Source organism: Thalassophryne amazonica, chromosome 1, assembly GCF_902500255.1.
Source record: "Thalassophryne amazonica chromosome 1, fThaAma1.1, whole genome shotgun sequence".
Taxonomy (NCBI): domain Eukaryota; kingdom Metazoa; phylum Chordata; class Actinopteri; order Batrachoidiformes; family Batrachoididae; genus Thalassophryne; species Thalassophryne amazonica.
The window spans coordinates 58,163,520-58,183,199 of record NC_047103.1 but is presented as its reverse complement, the minus strand read 5'-3'; the positions used below and the strand labels follow the sequence as shown (position 1 = coordinate 58,183,199).

The 19,680-nt window shown below is 37.8% G+C and overlaps 1 protein-coding gene across 5 annotated transcripts in view; it reads right to left on the bottom strand.

Annotated features, from left to right (window-relative positions):
• timm21 (translocase of inner mitochondrial membrane 21) overlaps positions 1 to 19,680 on the bottom strand; it is a 41,102-nt gene that overhangs the window by 6,758 nt on the left and 14,664 nt on the right. Inside the window, exons 5-6 of one of the 5 annotated variants that reach the window (XM_034170470.1) lie at positions 18,361 to 18,466; positions 11,770 to 11,877 (exon numbers count right to left, since the gene is read on the bottom strand). The exons of 1 other annotated variant lie outside the window; for it this stretch is intronic. In XM_034170470.1, coding sequence (XP_034026361.1) covers positions 11,776 to 11,877; positions 18,361 to 18,466 — 208 coding nt within the window. In that variant the 3' untranslated portion in view covers positions 11,770 to 11,775. Of the gene's footprint in view, positions 1 to 1,688; positions 1,797 to 11,769; positions 11,878 to 18,360; positions 18,469 to 19,680 lie in introns of those variants that run through there. 3 more of the 5 variants (XM_034170478.1, XM_034170462.1, XM_034170454.1) reach the window with 3 other exon arrangements.

Here is a 19,680-nt window from a genome sequence, read left to right as displayed (position 1 = left end):
AAAATATAACCAGACAATACTGGCACATAACACACAAACCTGAAAGTAATAACAAATCAATAGACCTAAGTCTTCAACTATAACATGCAATTTTGTTATTCTTGTAATGTCTTTTAAAGCCTACTAACGTACCAAGTACTTTAATGTTGTCGGGACAGTTGTTCCAGATGTTAATACCTTTGACAGATACACAATGACTTTTTGCAGTAGCTCGGATCCTTGATTTTTCAAACAATAAAATTTCTCTCAAATTATAACTGGAGTCCCTCAGTTTAAACAGATCCTGGACATGTTGTGGCAGCAGTTTATTTTTAACTTCATACATAATTTGTATTGTAAAGTAATCAACCAAGTCCCAGAATTTTAGAATATGTAAACAGGCAAACAATGGATTCGTTGGCTCACAATGTGATTTGTTACAAGTAATTCTTACAGCTTTCTTTTGCAACAAAAATACTGGATTAGTATTAGTTTTATATGTATTTCCCCATACCTCAATACAGTAGGTCATGTATGGAACAAGCAATGAGTGATAGAACATAGTTAATGAGTGTTGGGAAATTAAATCTTGTGCTTTATGCAGAATTGCAATGGCTTTTGACATTTTGGATTTAACAAAATTAATATGCATTTTCCAGCTCAGTTTATCATCAATAACATCAAGAAATTTTGTATCAGTTATAGTTTCAATTTCAATATCATTTAATAATAAATTTCTGCAGGAAATTCTGGACTTGTTTCCAAATATAATACACTTTGTCTTACAAAGGGGAGCGATAATTTGTTTGAATCAAACCATTGTTTAAACTTCTGTAGTTCCTTCTCCATCATGTCGGCCTGTCCCAAGTGATCCCCACTACAAAACACAGTCGTATCAGCAAACAAAATACAACTGACGGACTTGGAAACCAAACATATGTCATTAATATACAGAAGAAACAACAACGGCCTTCCCTTTGATCACTTTGGGTGTAGAGAGTCAGACTCAAGACGGGCTGCTCTGGCGCTCTAGTCCCTCCCCCATCTTATTATGAAATAATGCTGAAATGACTGATGGACAAAAGCTTCAGAAATCTGCTGCTGAGATAGATGGTGACTGGAGTGCAATTTTAAGCAGAAACAAGGTGATAATCGGTGACTCTCTGGAAATGACACACATGCAGTGAAGGCAGGGGGAGTGCTCAGAAGGGGGCAAATGGATGAAAAATAAATAAATAAAAATACTAACTTTGAACTGTTTACATACCACTTTTGTCCAGTGCAACCTATTTGGGCTCTTTAAGCTGTTGTGTTGCTTCAAAAACAGTGCCTTTTTACCAGCGTGAACGGCGTCGACAACTCGTTTGTACGCACTGACCTCTGAACCATGTTCGCTAGCTCTCCGCGCAGGCGCGCTGATAAACTCGAAACTGGCTTACAGACTTTGTTCGAAGGAGAACATAAAAACACAGGCCTTGCATGGAGAAGTGTTTACAGTCCTTTCTTGTCTTGTTATGCCACCAGTAAAACATAAAAAAAAAATCAACAATAATACTCCCAACCACATAGGATTGAACACTTTTAGCTAGCAGATAGGCTAATAGCCCAGTTGTGCGATTGCGATAATTTTGCTTCTTTGTTAACAACACTGGAAGTAGCTTGGCAGAAAATAGCGCATACAACGACTGACTTTTAAACTGTTTACATACCGTTTTTTGTCGACAGTGAACTTCTTTCGGCTCTTTAAGCTGTTATGTTGCAAGAATAACAGCGTCTTCGTTCGAGCGGAAATAACGTCGGCAATTCCTTTATGTGAGTTGACCTGTGAACCGGAAGTATTAGCTAGCTCTCCTGAAACGCGCACTGATACCCACTGATCTGTATATTTTGAAGCAAATTGGCCGCCATATTACCACTCGCATATACTGCTCCTGAAAGGTCTTTTCCACCGGGCTTTAACCAGACGCACGCAATTTTATTCTTTATGATTTTGCCAAAAAATGCCTTCGTGTGCAGCTATAAACTGCAAATTGCCAGTTCAAAGACAAACATTTCACTTGTGAGCATGATTGAAATGGAAAGTAATTAATAATTTAAAGAGTTCTATCCCTTATTCCATCAAAAAGACAGATAATAATAAAATAATAATAATAATTAATAATTAATAATACGTGGCTTGTGTGTAGCCACATGTTGAGTTTCGTGTTGGAAGAACTATTTTGACATTTATTAGGTCTACTTGTGCATAGTTTTGGAGCTTTAGTTGTTGTTGCTACGAGCTTTATTCCTATATTAGGCTGATTGTGTAATAAATATTGTCATTGCTCTCTCTCTCTCTCTCTCTCTCTCTCTCTCTCTCTCTCTCTCTCTCTCTCTCTCTCTCTCTCTATATATATATATATATATATATATATATATATATTAAGCTTGCTGATTAAAGAATCATCATTAGCTAATCATGGCAGACAGATTAGGAGGGATGAAGGTTAGAACAAAAATAAGGAAATGAGAGAATCAGTTCGGTTATTCCTCTAAATTGTTGCCGTGTATCTGCGGTCCACGTAACTTGTGAGTGGTAAGATGGCCGCCAGTTTGCTTCAGCGACTTGAACGGATACAGATCAGTGCTCGAAACTGGCTTTGCGTTGGTGACATCTAGTGGACTAATGTATGTAACGTCTGAAATTGATCATTTCTTTGGAGTAACATTATTTTAAAAAAGAAGCCTTAGTTGGTACCAGGACACTGCAATTTCCACGTAGACTTAAAAATAAATAAATCACATGCAAATAAAAGGCTTAATTTGTATGGAACAAATTCAATGTTAAAGTTGTGAAATTGCCGTATGAGCATCGCCTTCTTTATAATTTGCAGTTGTTTAATTGGTATCCCAGTGCAAACTCTCTCTCTCTCTCCATCTCTATATGTATATATATATGTGTGTGTGTGTGTGTGTTTAGTTTAATTATACGCCTGTTGTTATTTACATTAATTATTACGATCCTGTTGTCTTATGTACAACTTATACATGTTCAATCAAGCTCCTCTATTTTGTCAAGTGATAATTTCACAAGAACCACAATGGAAATAAGTGTTTATGCTTTACTTGTTACCTGTTCTACGCATGGGTAATAGAGATGCATTTTAGCTATGTCATTGTATATTTCAAGTTACTTAAGGTGTAGTTAGAGTCTCTTAATTCAGAGTAGTGACATGAGTTGAAACAAAAAAAATGGCCACGTGATTTGTGGTGCCATCTTGGGTTCAAAATAACATTCGCTGTTAATCTGTCTGCATGTAAATCCAGCTATTTTATTTATTTTTTCACTGAAAATGTGGGTTGTTGTGTATTTGGATGCACAAATAGACACAAGGGCATCAAGACATTCAGATTCCCTTCAGATCTGAACAGAAGACAAATTTGGGTAAATAAAAGTCAGCGATGTGGGATAGAAGCAAAGTTCAAAGTTCTTCATTAATTGTCACCTTTTGGAGAAATTTGGTTTTGTGAATGGGGGGGGGGGGGGGGTTCTACTGCACAACCAATAAAACAAGACCAACGTTTAAACAATAAAAAACACAAAAAATACAATCAACAATAAAATAACCTTTAAAACTGTGAAAATGAACATAAAATCACTACAACCAACCTGCTATAAAATTACTAAAACAACATAGCCATATAATAACTTAATTATTTCAGCCAGAAAGATGTGGAAAAATGTGCAAGCGACTTCATCGTCAAAGTTCTGAGAGGTAAATTTATTGTTCAGTCCCATGTACAGTAAAACTCACCTAAACCCTCATCGTATAAACCAGATATTCGCAGTCAGTGGACAAAAAAGTCCCAATGTTTTTGTATTGTTTTCCATGTAATAAACACCGTACATAACAGATTTTGTATCAGATTTTTTGCTCACATTGGATAAAAGGTCTCGTCCGATCGCAATGTATTTCCATTAAAAAAAAACCTCGCATGTGGGACTGGAGTCATTTCTGTCATTAGAAAATTACCGTTTATTTTTTTCACATCGTGCTAAGACTCGGACCCGCAGTCTGGACGTACACTTGTTAAATCAGACAGTGCAAAAGGCTGTGATTTGACACTTTTCTGCTCACTCTTTTGTCTCTCATGTTTTAATAGTTTTTGCAGTGCAGATGCTGATTACATTTCGGGATCACATACTTTTGGCAGAGAAGTCACAACTTTAAAACACGGGGTTGGAAAAAGAGGAAATTGTACAGCTTATCTTTGAAATGGAGGTGATGATTGGAGAAAGAAAAGCTTGTTGACGGTCAAATTAATTCATAATAAAGCATTATCAAGTGATAGAGAATCTTAAAACTGTCACGTCATTGCAGAACACAGAGTTACAGAACTGCAGAAGCATAAAACAGTTGAAAACATAATAGATTTATTCAGTAGTTCAGCGCAGTTGGCCCCCAAAAGGCACCATGTTCTTAGTTGACCCTACTCTCTCAATAAAGAGACCCTAGGTGTAGACTCCTTTGAACCAAAGGAGCCAACATTGCTCACACTTCAGTCCATAGGTCAAGGGTCAGAGGTCCCAGAGCAGTTACAGGTTCAGGGGTTTCTTCAGCAGGGATGGACTTCAGACTCAGCTGGTCTTAGGTGTTGCATTGTGTGTATGTGGTCATCAATTTTCAGAGAGCAATTTGTGACATTCATGAGAATCAAGTGAATGATGATAAAAAGTTGACAGTATGTCATATTACTGCATTGCTCTGGGATACGTTTTTAGTGATTGCTTAATTACTGTGGCTGTGCATAGCAAACACACACTCACGGTCAACTTTATATATTAGATTATGTTATCTGTGTGTCACTGATATATTCACCTTTGTGTATTTATATTGATGTTGCAGAATAAACTCAATCTGTCATAAATAATATTTTATTTAGGTTTTAACATCCTCTGTATGTCCCAGAATCCAAAATTTCAAGTCTGAATACAGAGTTTTTGCCCCTATGAACCAAAATTTTATGTCCCTGCTCAGTGGATCCATTATGTGTATGCTTCACCTGGGAACTGCGGGGATTACACACACACACACACACACACACACACACACACACACACACACACACACACACACACACACACACACACACACACACACACACACACACACACACACACACACACACACACACACACACACACACACACACACAAATAATTCTCATATCTACAGTTATTTGTGCAATTCTTTACTTTGTAACACAAATGCATAAGACAAAAGAAATATTAAAATTAAAACAGTGAAGAAAACACAAAGCGCCCCGCCACACTAGGTACTTATATGTACCGTATGCTGGGCAATGGCAGTAAATCATTTTGTAATGAAATACCCAAATTATCAAAATGGGCAACCTTTGTAATTGACAGGAGTCCCATTAGCTCACCTTGAAGACATGAAATCAGAATTATTTCATGCACATCATCATATGGTATGCTCCCACTGCGCAACATTAACATTCACCATATGCTTTAGGAGTTCTGCTTGAGGTCAGTATCATGTGCTTTCTCTTTATGCACATCTGCCTAAATTAGTTTCTTCAAAATCCATACAGGAGTTGGTGCTCTTGTCGTGGGTATAACAAGTCTTCACATTCATATACACACAGTCTAGATTTTTGCTCACTCTGTAGGATACTGGATTGGCTACAAAATCAGCTCAAACATGTCTGGGTCACATTCATGAGGTGGAAGTCAGGAAGGAGTTGATGTAAAATCATCAAATTCAAGATGACAAAATTGGGGTCACCCCCTCAATGTTGAAATCATAAGCTGTGCAATGTCTTAAAAAAAATCACAGAAACAAACTTTTTATCTCAAACTACAAGGTATTTATTAATGCTCCAAGTTTGCATCTTTAAGTTCAGCTCTCTAAAGGTACCTTCACACTGTGTGCGCAGTGTGATCATTTTGTTACTTCTGCATGCGTACAACCCCTGGCAAAAATTAAGGAATCACCGCTTCGGAGGATGTTCATTCAGTTGTTTAATTTTGTAGAAAAAAAGCAGATCACAGACATGACACAAAACTAAAGTCATTTCAAATGGCAACTTTCTGGCTTTAAGAAACACTATAAGAAATCAGGAAAAAAAATTGTGGCAGTCAGTAATGGTTACTTTTTTAGACAAGCAGAGGGAAAAAAATATGGAATCATGAAAAACAAAAGAATGCTCCAACACATCACTAGTATTTTGTTGCACCACCTCTGGCTTTTGTAACAGCTTGCAGTCTCTGAGGCATGGACTTAATGAGTGACAAACAGTACTCTTCATCAATCTGGCTCCAACTTTCTCTGATTGCTGTTGCCAGATCAGCTTTGCAGGTTGGAGCCTTGTCATGGACCATTTTCTTCAACTTCCACCAAAGATTTTCAATTGGATTAAGATCCGGACTATTTACAGACCATGACATTGACCCTATGTGTCTTTTTGCAAGGAATGTTTTCACAGTTTTTGCTCTATGGCAAGATGCATTATCATCTTGAAAAATGATTTCATCATCCCCAAACATCCTTTCAATTGATGGGATAAGAAAAGTGTCCAAAATATCAACGTAAACTTGTGCATTTATTGATGATGTAATGACAGCCATCTCCCCAGTGCCTTTACCTGACATGCAGCCCCATATCATCAATGACTGTGGAAATTTACATGTTCTCTTCAGGCAGTCATCTTTATAAATCTCATTGGAAGGGCACCAAACAAAAGTTCCAGCATCATCACCTTGCCCAATGCAGATTCGAGATTCATCACTGAATATGACTTTCATCCAGTCATCCACAGTCCACGATTGCTTTTCCTTAGCCCATTGTAACCTTGTTTTTTTCTCTTTAGGTGTTGATGGCTTTCGGTTAGCTTTTCTGTATGTAAATCCCATTTCCTTTAGGCAGTTTCTTACAGTTCGGTCACAGACGTTGACTCGTTTCCTCCCCTTCGTTCCTCATTTGTTTTGTTGTGCATTTTCGATTTTTGAGACATATTGCTTTAAGTTTTCTGTCTTGACGCTTTGATGTCTTCCTTGGTCTACCAGTATGTTTGCCTTTAACAACCTTCCCATGTTGTTTGTATTTGGTCCAGAGTTTAGACACAGCTGTGAACAACCAACATCTTTTGCAACATTGTGTGAGTTTGATAATCCTCTCCTTTGTTTCAATTGACATCTCTCGTGTTGGAGCCATGATTCATGTCAGTCCACTTGGTGCAGCAGCTCTCCAAGGTGTGATCACTCCTTTTTAGATGCAGACTAACTAGCAGATCTGATTTGATGCAGGTGTTAGTTTTGGGGATGAAAATTTACAGGGTGATTCCATAATTTATTCCTCAGAATTGAGTGAGTCCATATTTTTTTCCTTCTGCTTGGTCTAAAAAAGTAATCGTTACTGACTGCCACAATTATTTTTCTTGATTTCTTATAGTGTTTCTTAAAGCCAGAAAGTTGCCATTTGAAATGACTTTAGTTTTGTGTCATGTCTGTGATCTGCTTTTTTCTACAAAATTAAACAACTGAATGAACATCCTCAGAGGCCGGTGATTCCATAATTATTGCCAGGGGTTGTAGAATGCGTACAGGTGCAGAGTTTATGTTTCTGTGCCGGAGGTTGAACAAGTCTTGCAGTCGCCATGTTTATGAAGTCGTATGAACCCCCCCCCCAAAAAAAAACAAAAAAAAAAAAACTGAAAATAAAAGTTAAACACTCACTCAGAGACATAACCACAAGATTAGGAGGAGGGGAAAAAAGCAGAATAATGCGTGAAGGACATCATCCTGCTAGGAGGAGCTTTTTCAGCGAGTGTTTGGCGTGGGGCAGAGCTGAAGCAGCTGACCCAGAGAGTGAGCGAGCGAGAGAAGCCAGAAGACGCATGTAGTTCGGAATTCTTCACTTTTGGATATACATTGCCTTTCAGAAGTATTGTAACAATTGGTATTTCACACATTTTGACTTGTTTATTCCATTTCAAAGACAAAAAAAAAAAAAAAAAAAAAAAAAAGAACAAATAAACACCAAAACATCAAATCTAGGCTTGCATCTCAGTTGTACCTTCTGGCAAATTATACCTGAACTTTCAGATCTTTTTAATAAAATCCTCCTCTATACCACTTCATGAAGCGGTACAACTGGGGATACAAAATACAAAACATGCACGATGCACAATTTCTCCAATCACAGTCACAGATGCGTAGCTTAGTGGCTTTCTTCACTCCTCTTCTTGCAGTCACTCAGTTTTAGAGAACTACCTGCTTCATACAGATTTACTATACAGTGCCATACTGTTTATATTTCTTCATAATTGATGCAAAAGTCGCAGACATATTCAGGAACTTAAATGTTCATGTATCCATTTTCTGACTTGTCAGAAGAAAACTGGCAATAAAACTGATTATGTAAATGAATTATACCAAAGTGTTCCATTACAGTAGTGTTCAGAATAATAGTAGTGCTATGTGACTAAAAATATTAATCCAGGTTTTGAGTATATTTCTTATTGTTACATGGGAAACAAGGTACCAGTAGATTCAGTAGATTCTCACAAATCCAACAAGACCAAGCATTCATGATATGCACACTCTTAAGGCTATGAAATTGGGCTATTAAAAAAAAAAGTAGAAAAGGGGTTGTTCACAATAATAGTAGCATCTGCTGTTGACGCTACAAACTCAAAACTATTATGTTCAAACTGCTTTTTTAGCAATCCTGTGAATCACTAAACTAGTATTGAGTTGCATAACCAGTTTTTCATGATTTCTTCACATCTGCGAGGCATTAATTTTGTTGGTATGGAACCAAGATTTTGCTCATTTACTAGCGTGCTTGGGGTCATTGTCTTGTTGAAACACCCATTTCAAGGGCATGTCCTCTTCAAGTATTTTGACATATCCAAACTGATCCATGATACCTGGTATGTGATATACAGGCCCAACACCATAGTAGGAGAAACATGCCCATATCATGATGCTTGCACCACCATGCTTCACTGTCTTCACTGTGAACTGTGGCTTGAATTCAGAGTTTGGGGGTTGTTTCACAAAGTGTCTGCGGCCCTTGGACCCAAAACGAACAACTTTACTATCATCAGTCCACAAAGTATTCCTCCATTTCTCTTTAGGCCAGTTGATGTGTTCTTTGGCAAATTGTAACCTCTTCTGCACGTCTTATTTAACAGAGGGACTTTGTGGGGGATTCTTGCAAATAAATTAGCTTCACACAGACATCTTCTAACTGTCGCAGCACTTACAGGTAACTCCAGACTGTTTTTGATCATCCTGGAGCTGATCAATGGGTGATCCTTTGCCATTCTGGTAATTCTTCTATCCATTTTGATGGTGGTTTTCCATTTTCTTCCATGCATCTGTTTTTTTTTTTTTTTTTGTCCATTTTAAAGCATTGGAGATCATAGTAGATGATTAGCCTATAATTTTTTGCACCTGGTATAAGTTTTCCCCTGTCCAATCAACTTTTTAATCAAACTACGCTGTTCTTCTTAACAATGTCTTGAACGCCCCATTTTCCTCAGGCTTTCAAAGAGAAACGCATGTTCAACAGGTGCTGGCTTCATCCTTACATAGGGGACACCTGATTCACACGTTTGTTCCACAAAATTGATGAACTCACTGACTAAATGCCACACTATTATTGTGAACACCCCCTTTTCTTTCTTTTTTTTTTACTAATAGACCAATTTCATAGCCTTAAGAGTGTGCATATCATGAATGCTTGGTCTTGTTGGATTTGTGAGAATCTACTGGTACCTTGTTTCCCATGTAACAATAAGAAATATACTCAAAACCTGGATTAATCCTTTTAGTCACATAGCACTATTATTCTGAACACTACTGTACTTATGCAACACATCATCTTGGCTTTTATATTTTGAATTAATTTGTATCAAGTTTTGCTTTCAGTTTGAGTTTAAGGAAGACAATTTTTGAAATTTTTATTATCTGAGGCCAAAATATGGCCATGTGGTATTGTGAAGGCCTTGCATCCGTCCATCTGTGCTCAGCATAAGTCCAGTCCTATTACTGCCAGGGTCTTTAAATTCACAGGGAACATTCTTGGGACAGAGACCTTGGACAAGTTAAATGATGACTAACTTTGACCTTTTTCAAGAGATTAAAAGGTCACATTCCATTTCCTATTTTTATGCTCATATGGGTTAGGGTATTTGTATTTGAAATGGCATAAACAAATTAAAATGTGTGAAATACTAAGTGATCCAATACTTTTGGAGGGCACTTTATACACACCCAATTTGAGCAATTGGCACTTCTGCAAATTTGTCTGAGATGAGTAATCTGAAAATTAAACGCAATGTTAGTGTATCACTGAACGCTGTGGTTTTATCAGCTGTTAGCTTAGCCTTTTGTTGAACCACTGTCGAGCTGAATGAACATTTTATATTTTAAAATTGTTTATTTTTTCCAAATTACAATTACAACAATCTAGTTGTAATTGTTACTGCTAACTACAAGAACAGTCTACTTTAAATAAGATTTTTTTTACTATCTAGTCATCAAACTTTAAAGAATATAGCACAGAACTGTTTGTTTCTTTATATTTTAAGAAACATATTTCTTCACTTGTCCCAAATCAGGAACATTTCAACTTTTGCTGTGCAGAGAACCTTGTAAATACAGATGTACTTCAGAAACTTCCAGTGATGGAAGTGAACATCAAAACCTGAAATCAAGAAGGAAGAAGAGACTCCGCTCTTCAAAATGTGGGGAAAGTGGTTCCAAAAACTCCAAGAGGTTGAAGCTGCAGGGGAGACCTTCATTTGGTTAAAGGTCCTGAGGGTCCAGCTCACCTGTCGTCTCTGCAAACTCACACCTGCTTCTAAATAAAACAAAGGCTCTTTAAAGAGCAACTACTTTATTATTTGGAAAAAAAAAAAAAAAAGGTTTCCTTTTGTATTTTAACATGAAATGAATGAATGAATAAACATCCATGTAGTCAAAGTTAAGTCAGTAAGACACTTGCACAGGTAGAAGAAGCCCTGCCCAGACTGAGCATAATTTCCAAGCGTTCACAATCACGAGAATAGTAAAATTCATATTTTAGTAATTCCTCTGTCCTGATTACATTTTAACAATGACAGTCAACGAGTACGTAATTAAATGTTGAAATGACTAAATTAAAAGAAGTTTATCATGAGGATTATGCCACATTGAGGAATCGTAATTAACAGACGATGCAGTCATTGTTACATCATCTACTGTTGTGTTTATATTTCTATTAATTTACAGTGTCTTTTTCCTGGTTGAAATGCAGATATGAATGAATGAATCTACCAGCCTTAAAAATGTACACATTACTTTCCATGCCTTTTTGTCTAAAAGTTAATGTCCAGGGTTCATTATATTAATCAAGAAATCATACAGATGAACTTCAAATATTTCGAAAGAATCTTTTATTTGAATCTATTTTAATTGAAAGCTTTCTAATGTAAGAAACGTATAACTTAAAATGTACAGTAATCAGAAATTAATCTTGAGGTAAAAAAAATATTTTCTTTAGAAAACTGCTGCGTAAATGATGCTTCTAATTGAAAATAAGGGGTTTTAGAGCGATGCGCACCACATTTACTCACTCTGTGTGAAAGGCCCTTAACACAGTGTAGGCTTAATAAACACACACATGTAGGATTCAAGTGAGAACATTTACACCAAAGAGACAGTGTTTCACCTCTTCAAGAAATTAAAGACAATTTACTCAAATGCACTCAATGTTTTGGTGATGAACTGAGTATCCAAGTTCGTCATCTTTCAGATCGATTGTCTTCCACACTGATGGTCCGTCTTGGATATGTGTCTATGTCCACAAATATGTAACGAAACTCATATTTTCCTGTCTCAGGATTCTGCAAAGTGAAGAAAAAAAAAAGTCATCAGATATTGTCAAAGATAAAAGTGTTATCAATAAACCAGTAGAGGATACATACGGTGCATCCAGAAAGTATTCACAGCGCTTTACTTATTCCAAAATGGAGTAAATACATTTTTCTCCACAAAATTCTACTCAACACCCCACTACTCATATCTGTGCCTTTCCAAATCATGTCCAATCAACTGAATTGACCCCAGGTAGACTTCAGTTAAGCTGTAGAAACATCTCAAGGATATAAGTGGAAACAGGATGTAACGGAGCTCAATTCTGAGCTTAATGGCAAAGGCTATGAATATTTATGTACGTGATTTTAGTTTTTTCATTTTTAATTAATTAAAAACAAAAACACCCTTATTTCACACTGTCATTATGAGGCATTTTGTGTCAAATTTTGAGGAAAAAACACAAGTTTCATCTATTTTGGAATAATGCTGTAACAAAAGTTGCCGAAAAAGTGAAGCCATGTTAATACACACACACACACACACACACACACACACACACACACACACACACACACACACACACACACACACACACACACACACACACACACACACACACACACACACACACACACACACACACACACACACACACACACACACACACACACACACACACTCAATATATATATATATGTATCTGATCCTCTGTCAATTTTGCAAGTTTTCCTACCTACAAAGAATGGAGATTTATTTGTTATTGTAGGTACACTTCAACCATGAGAGAATCTTAAAATCAGAAAATCACATTGTATGATTTTTAAATAATTAATTTGCATTTTACTGCATCAAATAAGTATTTGACACAATAGAAAAACAGGCCTTAATATTACACTATGTAACAATTTTTGTTCCTGGCTTCTAAGTGTTATATTTCAACTGCTTATGTCTAAAGTCTATGGAAAAATTACTACATTCAGCACAAACTTAGATTTTTTTTTTTAACGTTCTAGAAAGTTCTAAAAGTTTCTTGAAATTTCTAGATAATTCTGGAAACTTCTAGAAAATTCTGGACAGTTCTAGCAGTTAAAGAATATTCTAGAAGACTACTCAGTAGTAGTGAAGGCGAATCGAGAATATTCTTAAAAACAGACAAATTTCAAAATATTTTTGTCCTGATCACAGAAGCAAAGTTTCTGTGGAATAACAGCTATTTTCTATTTATTTAAGGCATAACAGGTTAGAAAAAACACACTGTGTACCCAGGAACAAAACAAAAATAAAAATTTGTTACATAGTGTTATTGTTGTTTGCCAAAACCCCCCTTCAATACGGTGCAGTCATTCTGTCCCCTTTGCAGGAAAGAGACCTAAAAAAAAATGACATTTCCACCACCATGCTTCACGGATGGGACGCTGTTCTTGGGGTTGTTCTCATCCTCCAAACACGGCGAGTGGAGTTGGTACCAAAAAGCTCAATTTTGGTCTCATCTGACCACATGACCTTCTCCCATGCCTCCTGTGGATCATCCAGATGGTCAGTGGTGAACTTCAAACAGGCTTGGAGATGTGCTGGCTTGAGCAGGGGGACTTGCTGCCCTGCAGGATTTTAAACCATGATGGCGTAGTGTGTCATTTGCGACTGTGGTCCCATAACTTCAGGTCATTGACCAGGTCAATCAATCAATCAATCAATTTTTTTATATAGCGCCAAATCACAACAAACAGTTGCCCCAAGGCGCTTTATATTGCAAGGCAAGGCCATACAATAATTATGTAAAACCCCAATGGTCAAAACGACCCCCTGTGAGCAAGCACTTGGCTACAGTGGGAAGGAAAAACTCCCTTTTAACAGGAAGAAACCTCCAGCAGAACCAGGCTCAGGGAGGGGCAGTCTTCTGCTGGGACTGGTTGGGGCTGAGGGAGAGAACCAGGAAAAAGACATGCTGTGGAGGGGAGCAGAGATCGATCACTAATGATTAAATGCAGAGTGGTGCATACAGAGCAAAAAGAGAAAGAAACAGTGCATCATGGGAACCCCCCAGCAGTCTACGTCTATAGCAGCATAACTAAGGGATGGTTCAGGGTCACCTGATCCAGCCCTAACTATAAGCTTTAGCAAAAAGGAAAGTTTTAAGCCTAATCTTAAAAGTAGAGAGGGTGTCTGTCTCCCTGCCTGAAAGCTGAAGGCTCTGCCTCCCATTCTACTCTTACAAACCCTAGGAACTACAAGTAAGCCTGCAGTCTGAGAGCGAAGCGCTCTATTGTGGTGATATGGTACTACGAGGTCCCTAAGATAAGATGGGACCTGATTATTCAAAACCTTATAAGTAAGAAGAAGAATTTTAAATTCTATTCTAGAATTAACAGGAAGCCAATGAAGAGAGGCCAATATGGGTGAGATATGCTCTCTCCTTCTAGTCCCCGTCAGTACTCTAGCTGCAGCATTTTGAATTAACTGAAGGCTTTTTAGGGAACTTTTAGGACAACCTGATAATAATGAATTACAATAGTCCAGCCTAGAGGAAATAAATGCATGAATTAGTTTTTCAGCATCACTCTGAGACAAGACCTTTCTGATTTTAGAGATATTGCGTATATGCAAAAAAGCAGTCCTACATATTTGTTTAATATGCGCTTTGAATGACATATCCTGATCAAAAATGACTCCAAGATTTCTCACAGTATTACTAGAGGTCAGGGTAATGCCATCCAGAGTAAGGATCTGGTTAGACACCATGTTTCTAAGATTTGTGGGGCCAAGTACAATAACTTCAGTTTTATCTGAGTTTAAAAGCAGGAAATTAGAGGTCATCCATGTCTTTATGTCTGTAAGACAATCCTGCAGTTTAGCTAATTGGTGTGTGTCCTCTGGCTTCATGGATAGATAAAGCTGGGTATCATCTGCGTAACAATGAAAATTTAAGCAATACCGTCTAATAATACTGCCTAAGGGAAGCATGTATAAAGTGAATAAAATTGGTCCTAGCACAGAACCTTGTGGAACTCCATAATTAACTTTAGTCTGTGAAGAAGATTCCCCATTTACATGAACAAATTGTAATCTATTAGACAAATATGATTCAAACCACCGCAGCGCAGTGCCTTTAATACCTATGGCATGCTCTAATCTCTGTAATAAAATTTTATGGTCAACTGTATCAAAAGCAGCACTGAGGTCTAACAGAACAAGCACAGAGATGAGTCCACTGTCCGAGGCCATAAGAAGATCATTTGTAACCTTCACTAATGCTGTTTCTGTACTATGATGAATTCTAAAACCTGACTGAAACTCTTCAAATAGACCATTACTCTGCAGATGATCAGTTAGCTGTTTTACAACTACCCTTTCAAGAATTTTTGAGAGAAAAGGAAGGTTGGAGATTGGCCTATAATTAGCTAAGATAGCTGGGTCAAGTGATGGCTTTTTAAGTAATGGTTTAATTACTGCCACCTTAAAAGCCTGTGGTACATAGCCAACTAACAAAGATAGATTGATCATATTTAAGATCGAAGCATTAAATAATGGTAGGTCCTCCCATGTAGTTCTGGGCTTTCTCAGAATCATCCTTATCTCACCAGGTGAGATCTTGCATGGAGCCCCAGACTGAGGAAGACCGACAGTCATCTTGTGTTTCTTCCATTTTCTAATAACTGCACCAACAGTTGTTGCCTTCTCACCAAGCTGTTTGCCTGTTGTCCCGTAGCCCATCTCAGTCTTGTGGGGCTCTACAGTTTTGTTCCTGGTGTCCTTAGAAGGGTCTTTGGTCTTGGCCATGGTGGATAGGTTGGACTGTGATTGATTGAGGGTGTGGACAGATGTCTTTTATTAAGGTAACAAGTTCAAACAGGTGCAATTAATAAAGGTAAAGAGTGCAGAATAAGAGGCTTCTTAAAGAAAAACTCAGGTCTGTGAAAGCCAGAATTCTTGCTGGTTGGTAGGTGATCAAATACTTCATGCAAATCAATTATTTAATCATACAATGTGATCTTCTGAATTTTTATTTTTTTAGATTCTGTCTCTCACAGTTGAAGTGTACCCATGATAAAAATTACAGACCTCTCCAATCTTTGTAGGTGGGAAAACTTGCAAAATTGACAGTGGATCAAATGCTTATTTACCTCACTGTGTATATACATATACAAATACAGGGCGTCCCAAAAAAGTGCCACAAAATCATTTGACTAATTCTACAACGGTTACTCTGAATTCTGTTTTTTTCTTCAGAAATCAAGAGATATGTGAGGAATTTCTTATGATGTAGTTGGAGACTGATCCAACGAGGATGCCGCTTATAACTGAGCAAAAAAGGGAAACTGCTGGAATTCTACTTTGAGACCAAACTGATTATGCAAACCCAACAACACCAATGTCATTTTGCAGTTAGAAAAGCTCCAGACAGAAAGACAATATGGAGGATTGTAAAGAAGTTTCAAACTGACAGAACTGTTCACAATGTTAACAGAGGGAGAGCTGGCCGAACCAGAGGAGCGGTGCACATACTGAGTACAGCTTGTGAATGCCAAAACTCTTACAAACTGGGGTGAAATTAGAAATGACCACCAGAGATAAAATTTTCTGAGATATGCTACAAGATGACGTATGACAGATATCAGTATCCAAAAATGTATAGATTTTCTATGGCTTTATTTTTGTGGCACTTTTTTCGGACACCCTGTGTGTGTGTGTGTGTGTGTGTGTGTGTGTGTGTGTGTGTGTACACACACACACACACACACACACCTGTATGTAAAAATTTGGGCACCCCTAATGATTTCCATGATTTCCTTTATAAATCATTGGTTGTTTGGATCAGTAATTCCAGTTAAATATATCATATAGCAGACAAACAGTTATATTTGAGAAGTGAAATGAAGTTTATGGGATTTACACAAAGTGTGCAATAATTCGTTAAAATTAGGCAGGTGCATAAATTTGGGCACCCCAACAGGGGAGGGGAAAAAAAAAAAAAAAAAAATCATCAATATTTAGTAGATTCTCCTTTTGCAGAAATAACAGCCTCAAAAAGCTTCCTATAGCTTCCAATGAGAATCTGGATTCTGACTGAAGGTATTTTGGACCATTCTTATTTACAGAGCATCTCCAGTTCAGTCAGGTTTGTTGGTTTACGAGCAAGGACAGCCCACTTAAAATCACACCACAGATTTTCAATAATATTCAGGTCTGGGGACAGAGATGGTCATTCCAGAATGTTGTACTTGTTCCTCTAAATGAATGCCTTAGTAGATTTTGAGCAGTGTTTAGGGTCGTTGTCTTGTTGAAAGATCCAGTCCGGGTGCAATTTCAACTTTGTCACTGATTCTTGAACATTGCGCTCAAGAATCTGCTTATACTGACTGGAATCCATGTGACCATCAACTTTAACAAGATTCCCAGTACCTGCACTGGCCACACAGCCCCACAGCATGATGGAACCACCTTCAAATTTTACTGTAGGTAGCAAGTGTATTTCTTGGAATGCTGTGTTCTTTTTCAGGCATGCATACCCCCTTGTTATGTCCAAATAACTCAATTTTAGTTTCATCAGTCCACAGCATCTTATTCCAAAATGAAGCTGGCTTGTCCAAATGTGGTTTATCATACCTCAAAAGACTCCGTTTGTGGTGTGTACACAGAAACGGCTTCCTCTGCATTACAGCATCATACAGCATCTCTTTGTGCAAAGTGCGCTGTATAGTTGAACGATACACAGAGACACTATTTTCAGCAAGATCATGTTGTAGGTCTTTGAAGCAGGTCTGTGGATTGACTATGACTGTTCTCAGCATCCTTTGCTTCAGCTTATCTGAGATTTTTCTTGGCCTTCCACTTCGGGCCTTAAGTAGTACTGTGCCTGTGGTCTTCCATTTCCTCACTGTGTTCCTCACAGTGGAAACTGACAGCTGAAATCTCTGAGATAGCTTTTTGTATCCTTCCCCTAAACCATGACGTTGAACAATCTTTGTTTTTACGTCATTTGAGAGTTGTTTACAGGCTCCCATGTTGCCACACATTAGAAGAGATGCAAAGAAGGGAAACATCTGCAAATGGCCACCTTAAATACCCTTTTTCATGACTGGATTCACCTGTGTAAGGAAGTCAAGGGTCAGTGAGCTTACCAAACCAATTTTGTGTTCCAATAATTAGTGCTAAATGTATTCAAATCAATAAAATGACAAATTTATGCACCTGCCCAATTTTGTTTAAATAATTATTGCACACTTTCTGTAAATACTAGAAACTTCATTTCACTTTTCAAATAGTGTGTTCATCTGCTATATGATGTATTTAACTGAAATTTCTGATCCAGACAATCAATATTTTATAAAGGAAAATCATGAAAATTATCAGGGGTGCCCAAACTTTTGCATACATCTGTATATATGGACAGATAGATAAATATACAGAACTCCAGCATACAAATATTTTTCATGTATTAAAAATCCTGCTTTTACAGTCAGTTAAGATGTGTCATAAGTTGCACTTTAACAAAGACCAAGAAGAACAACAACCTCTTTTGATTCTGAATGTACAGTTCCTTTGAGACCTGGTTCGGCGCCTTCAATGTAAAACCTAAGTCTCATGTGCTTCACTCCGTCCTTCAGGTACTCCAAATGACTAAAACACAGGTAAAAAAAATGTCACAAAAATACAACTTTACACGTTGGTCCTTAAAACTACAATATACAGGATGTACTGCCATCTAGCGGTGATGCCTCCATTATTCCATCACCATTTGATATTGTTTTACCTCACATTTTCACTTCTTTAGCAACAGGGATGCTCCCTTGCCATGTCTTGTGATAAGCAATATACGTGATCCTCCATTTCACAAAACTGAGGGTGCTCAAACATATTAGCCTGCACTAGCAACTACCAGACAGTGTGTAGAGGAGCAACCACTGATTCCCCCTATTATTTTTTTTCTACATTCCTTGAGTCGCACTGCAAAATGCTCAAGCCTGAGTGCGTATGTCTCTTTTGGGCTCGAGTATTAACATGGTGGCCTCCATGACGAGGTCCAATCCGTTGTAGATATTTAGGACTTATTCAAGCTCATTAAAATACACCAGTTTGTTGTTGTAGGTAATTACACATTAATGAACAGATGGTTATGAATGCTACAGTGCATCAGAAAGTGATCACAGCACTTCACTTTTTCCATATTTTGTTATGTTACAGCCTTATTCCCAATGGAGCAAAATTAATTTTTCCCCACTCATAATTCTACTCACAACACCCCTTATTGACAACATGGAAAAAGTTTTCTTTTTTTTGCAAATTTATTAATAAACACAAAACTAAGAAATCACATGTACATAAGTAGTCACAGCCTTTGTTGATGCACATTTGACAGCACTTCCAGCCTCAAGTCTTTTTGAATATAATGCCACAAGCTTGGCGCACCTATCTTTGGGCAGTTTTGCCCATTCCTCTTTGCAGCACCTCTGAAGCTCCATCAAGTTGGGTGGGGAGTGTTGGTGCACAGCCATTTTCAGATCTCTCCAGAGATGTTCAATTGGTTTCAGGTCTGGGCTCTGGCTGGGCCACTCAAGGACATTCACAGAGTTGTCCTGAAGCCACGCCTTTGATATCTTGGCTGTGTGCTGAGGGACATTGCCCTGCTGAAAGATGAACCGTCACCCCAGTGTGAGGTAAAGAGCCCTCTGGAGCAGGTTTTTAATCCAAGATGTCTCTGTACATTGCTGCATTCATATTTCCCCCCGTCTTAACTAGTCTCCCAGTTCCTGCTGCTGAAAAACATCCCCACAGCATGATGCTGCCACCACCATGCTTCACTGTAGGGATGGTGCCCAGCTTCCTCCAAACAC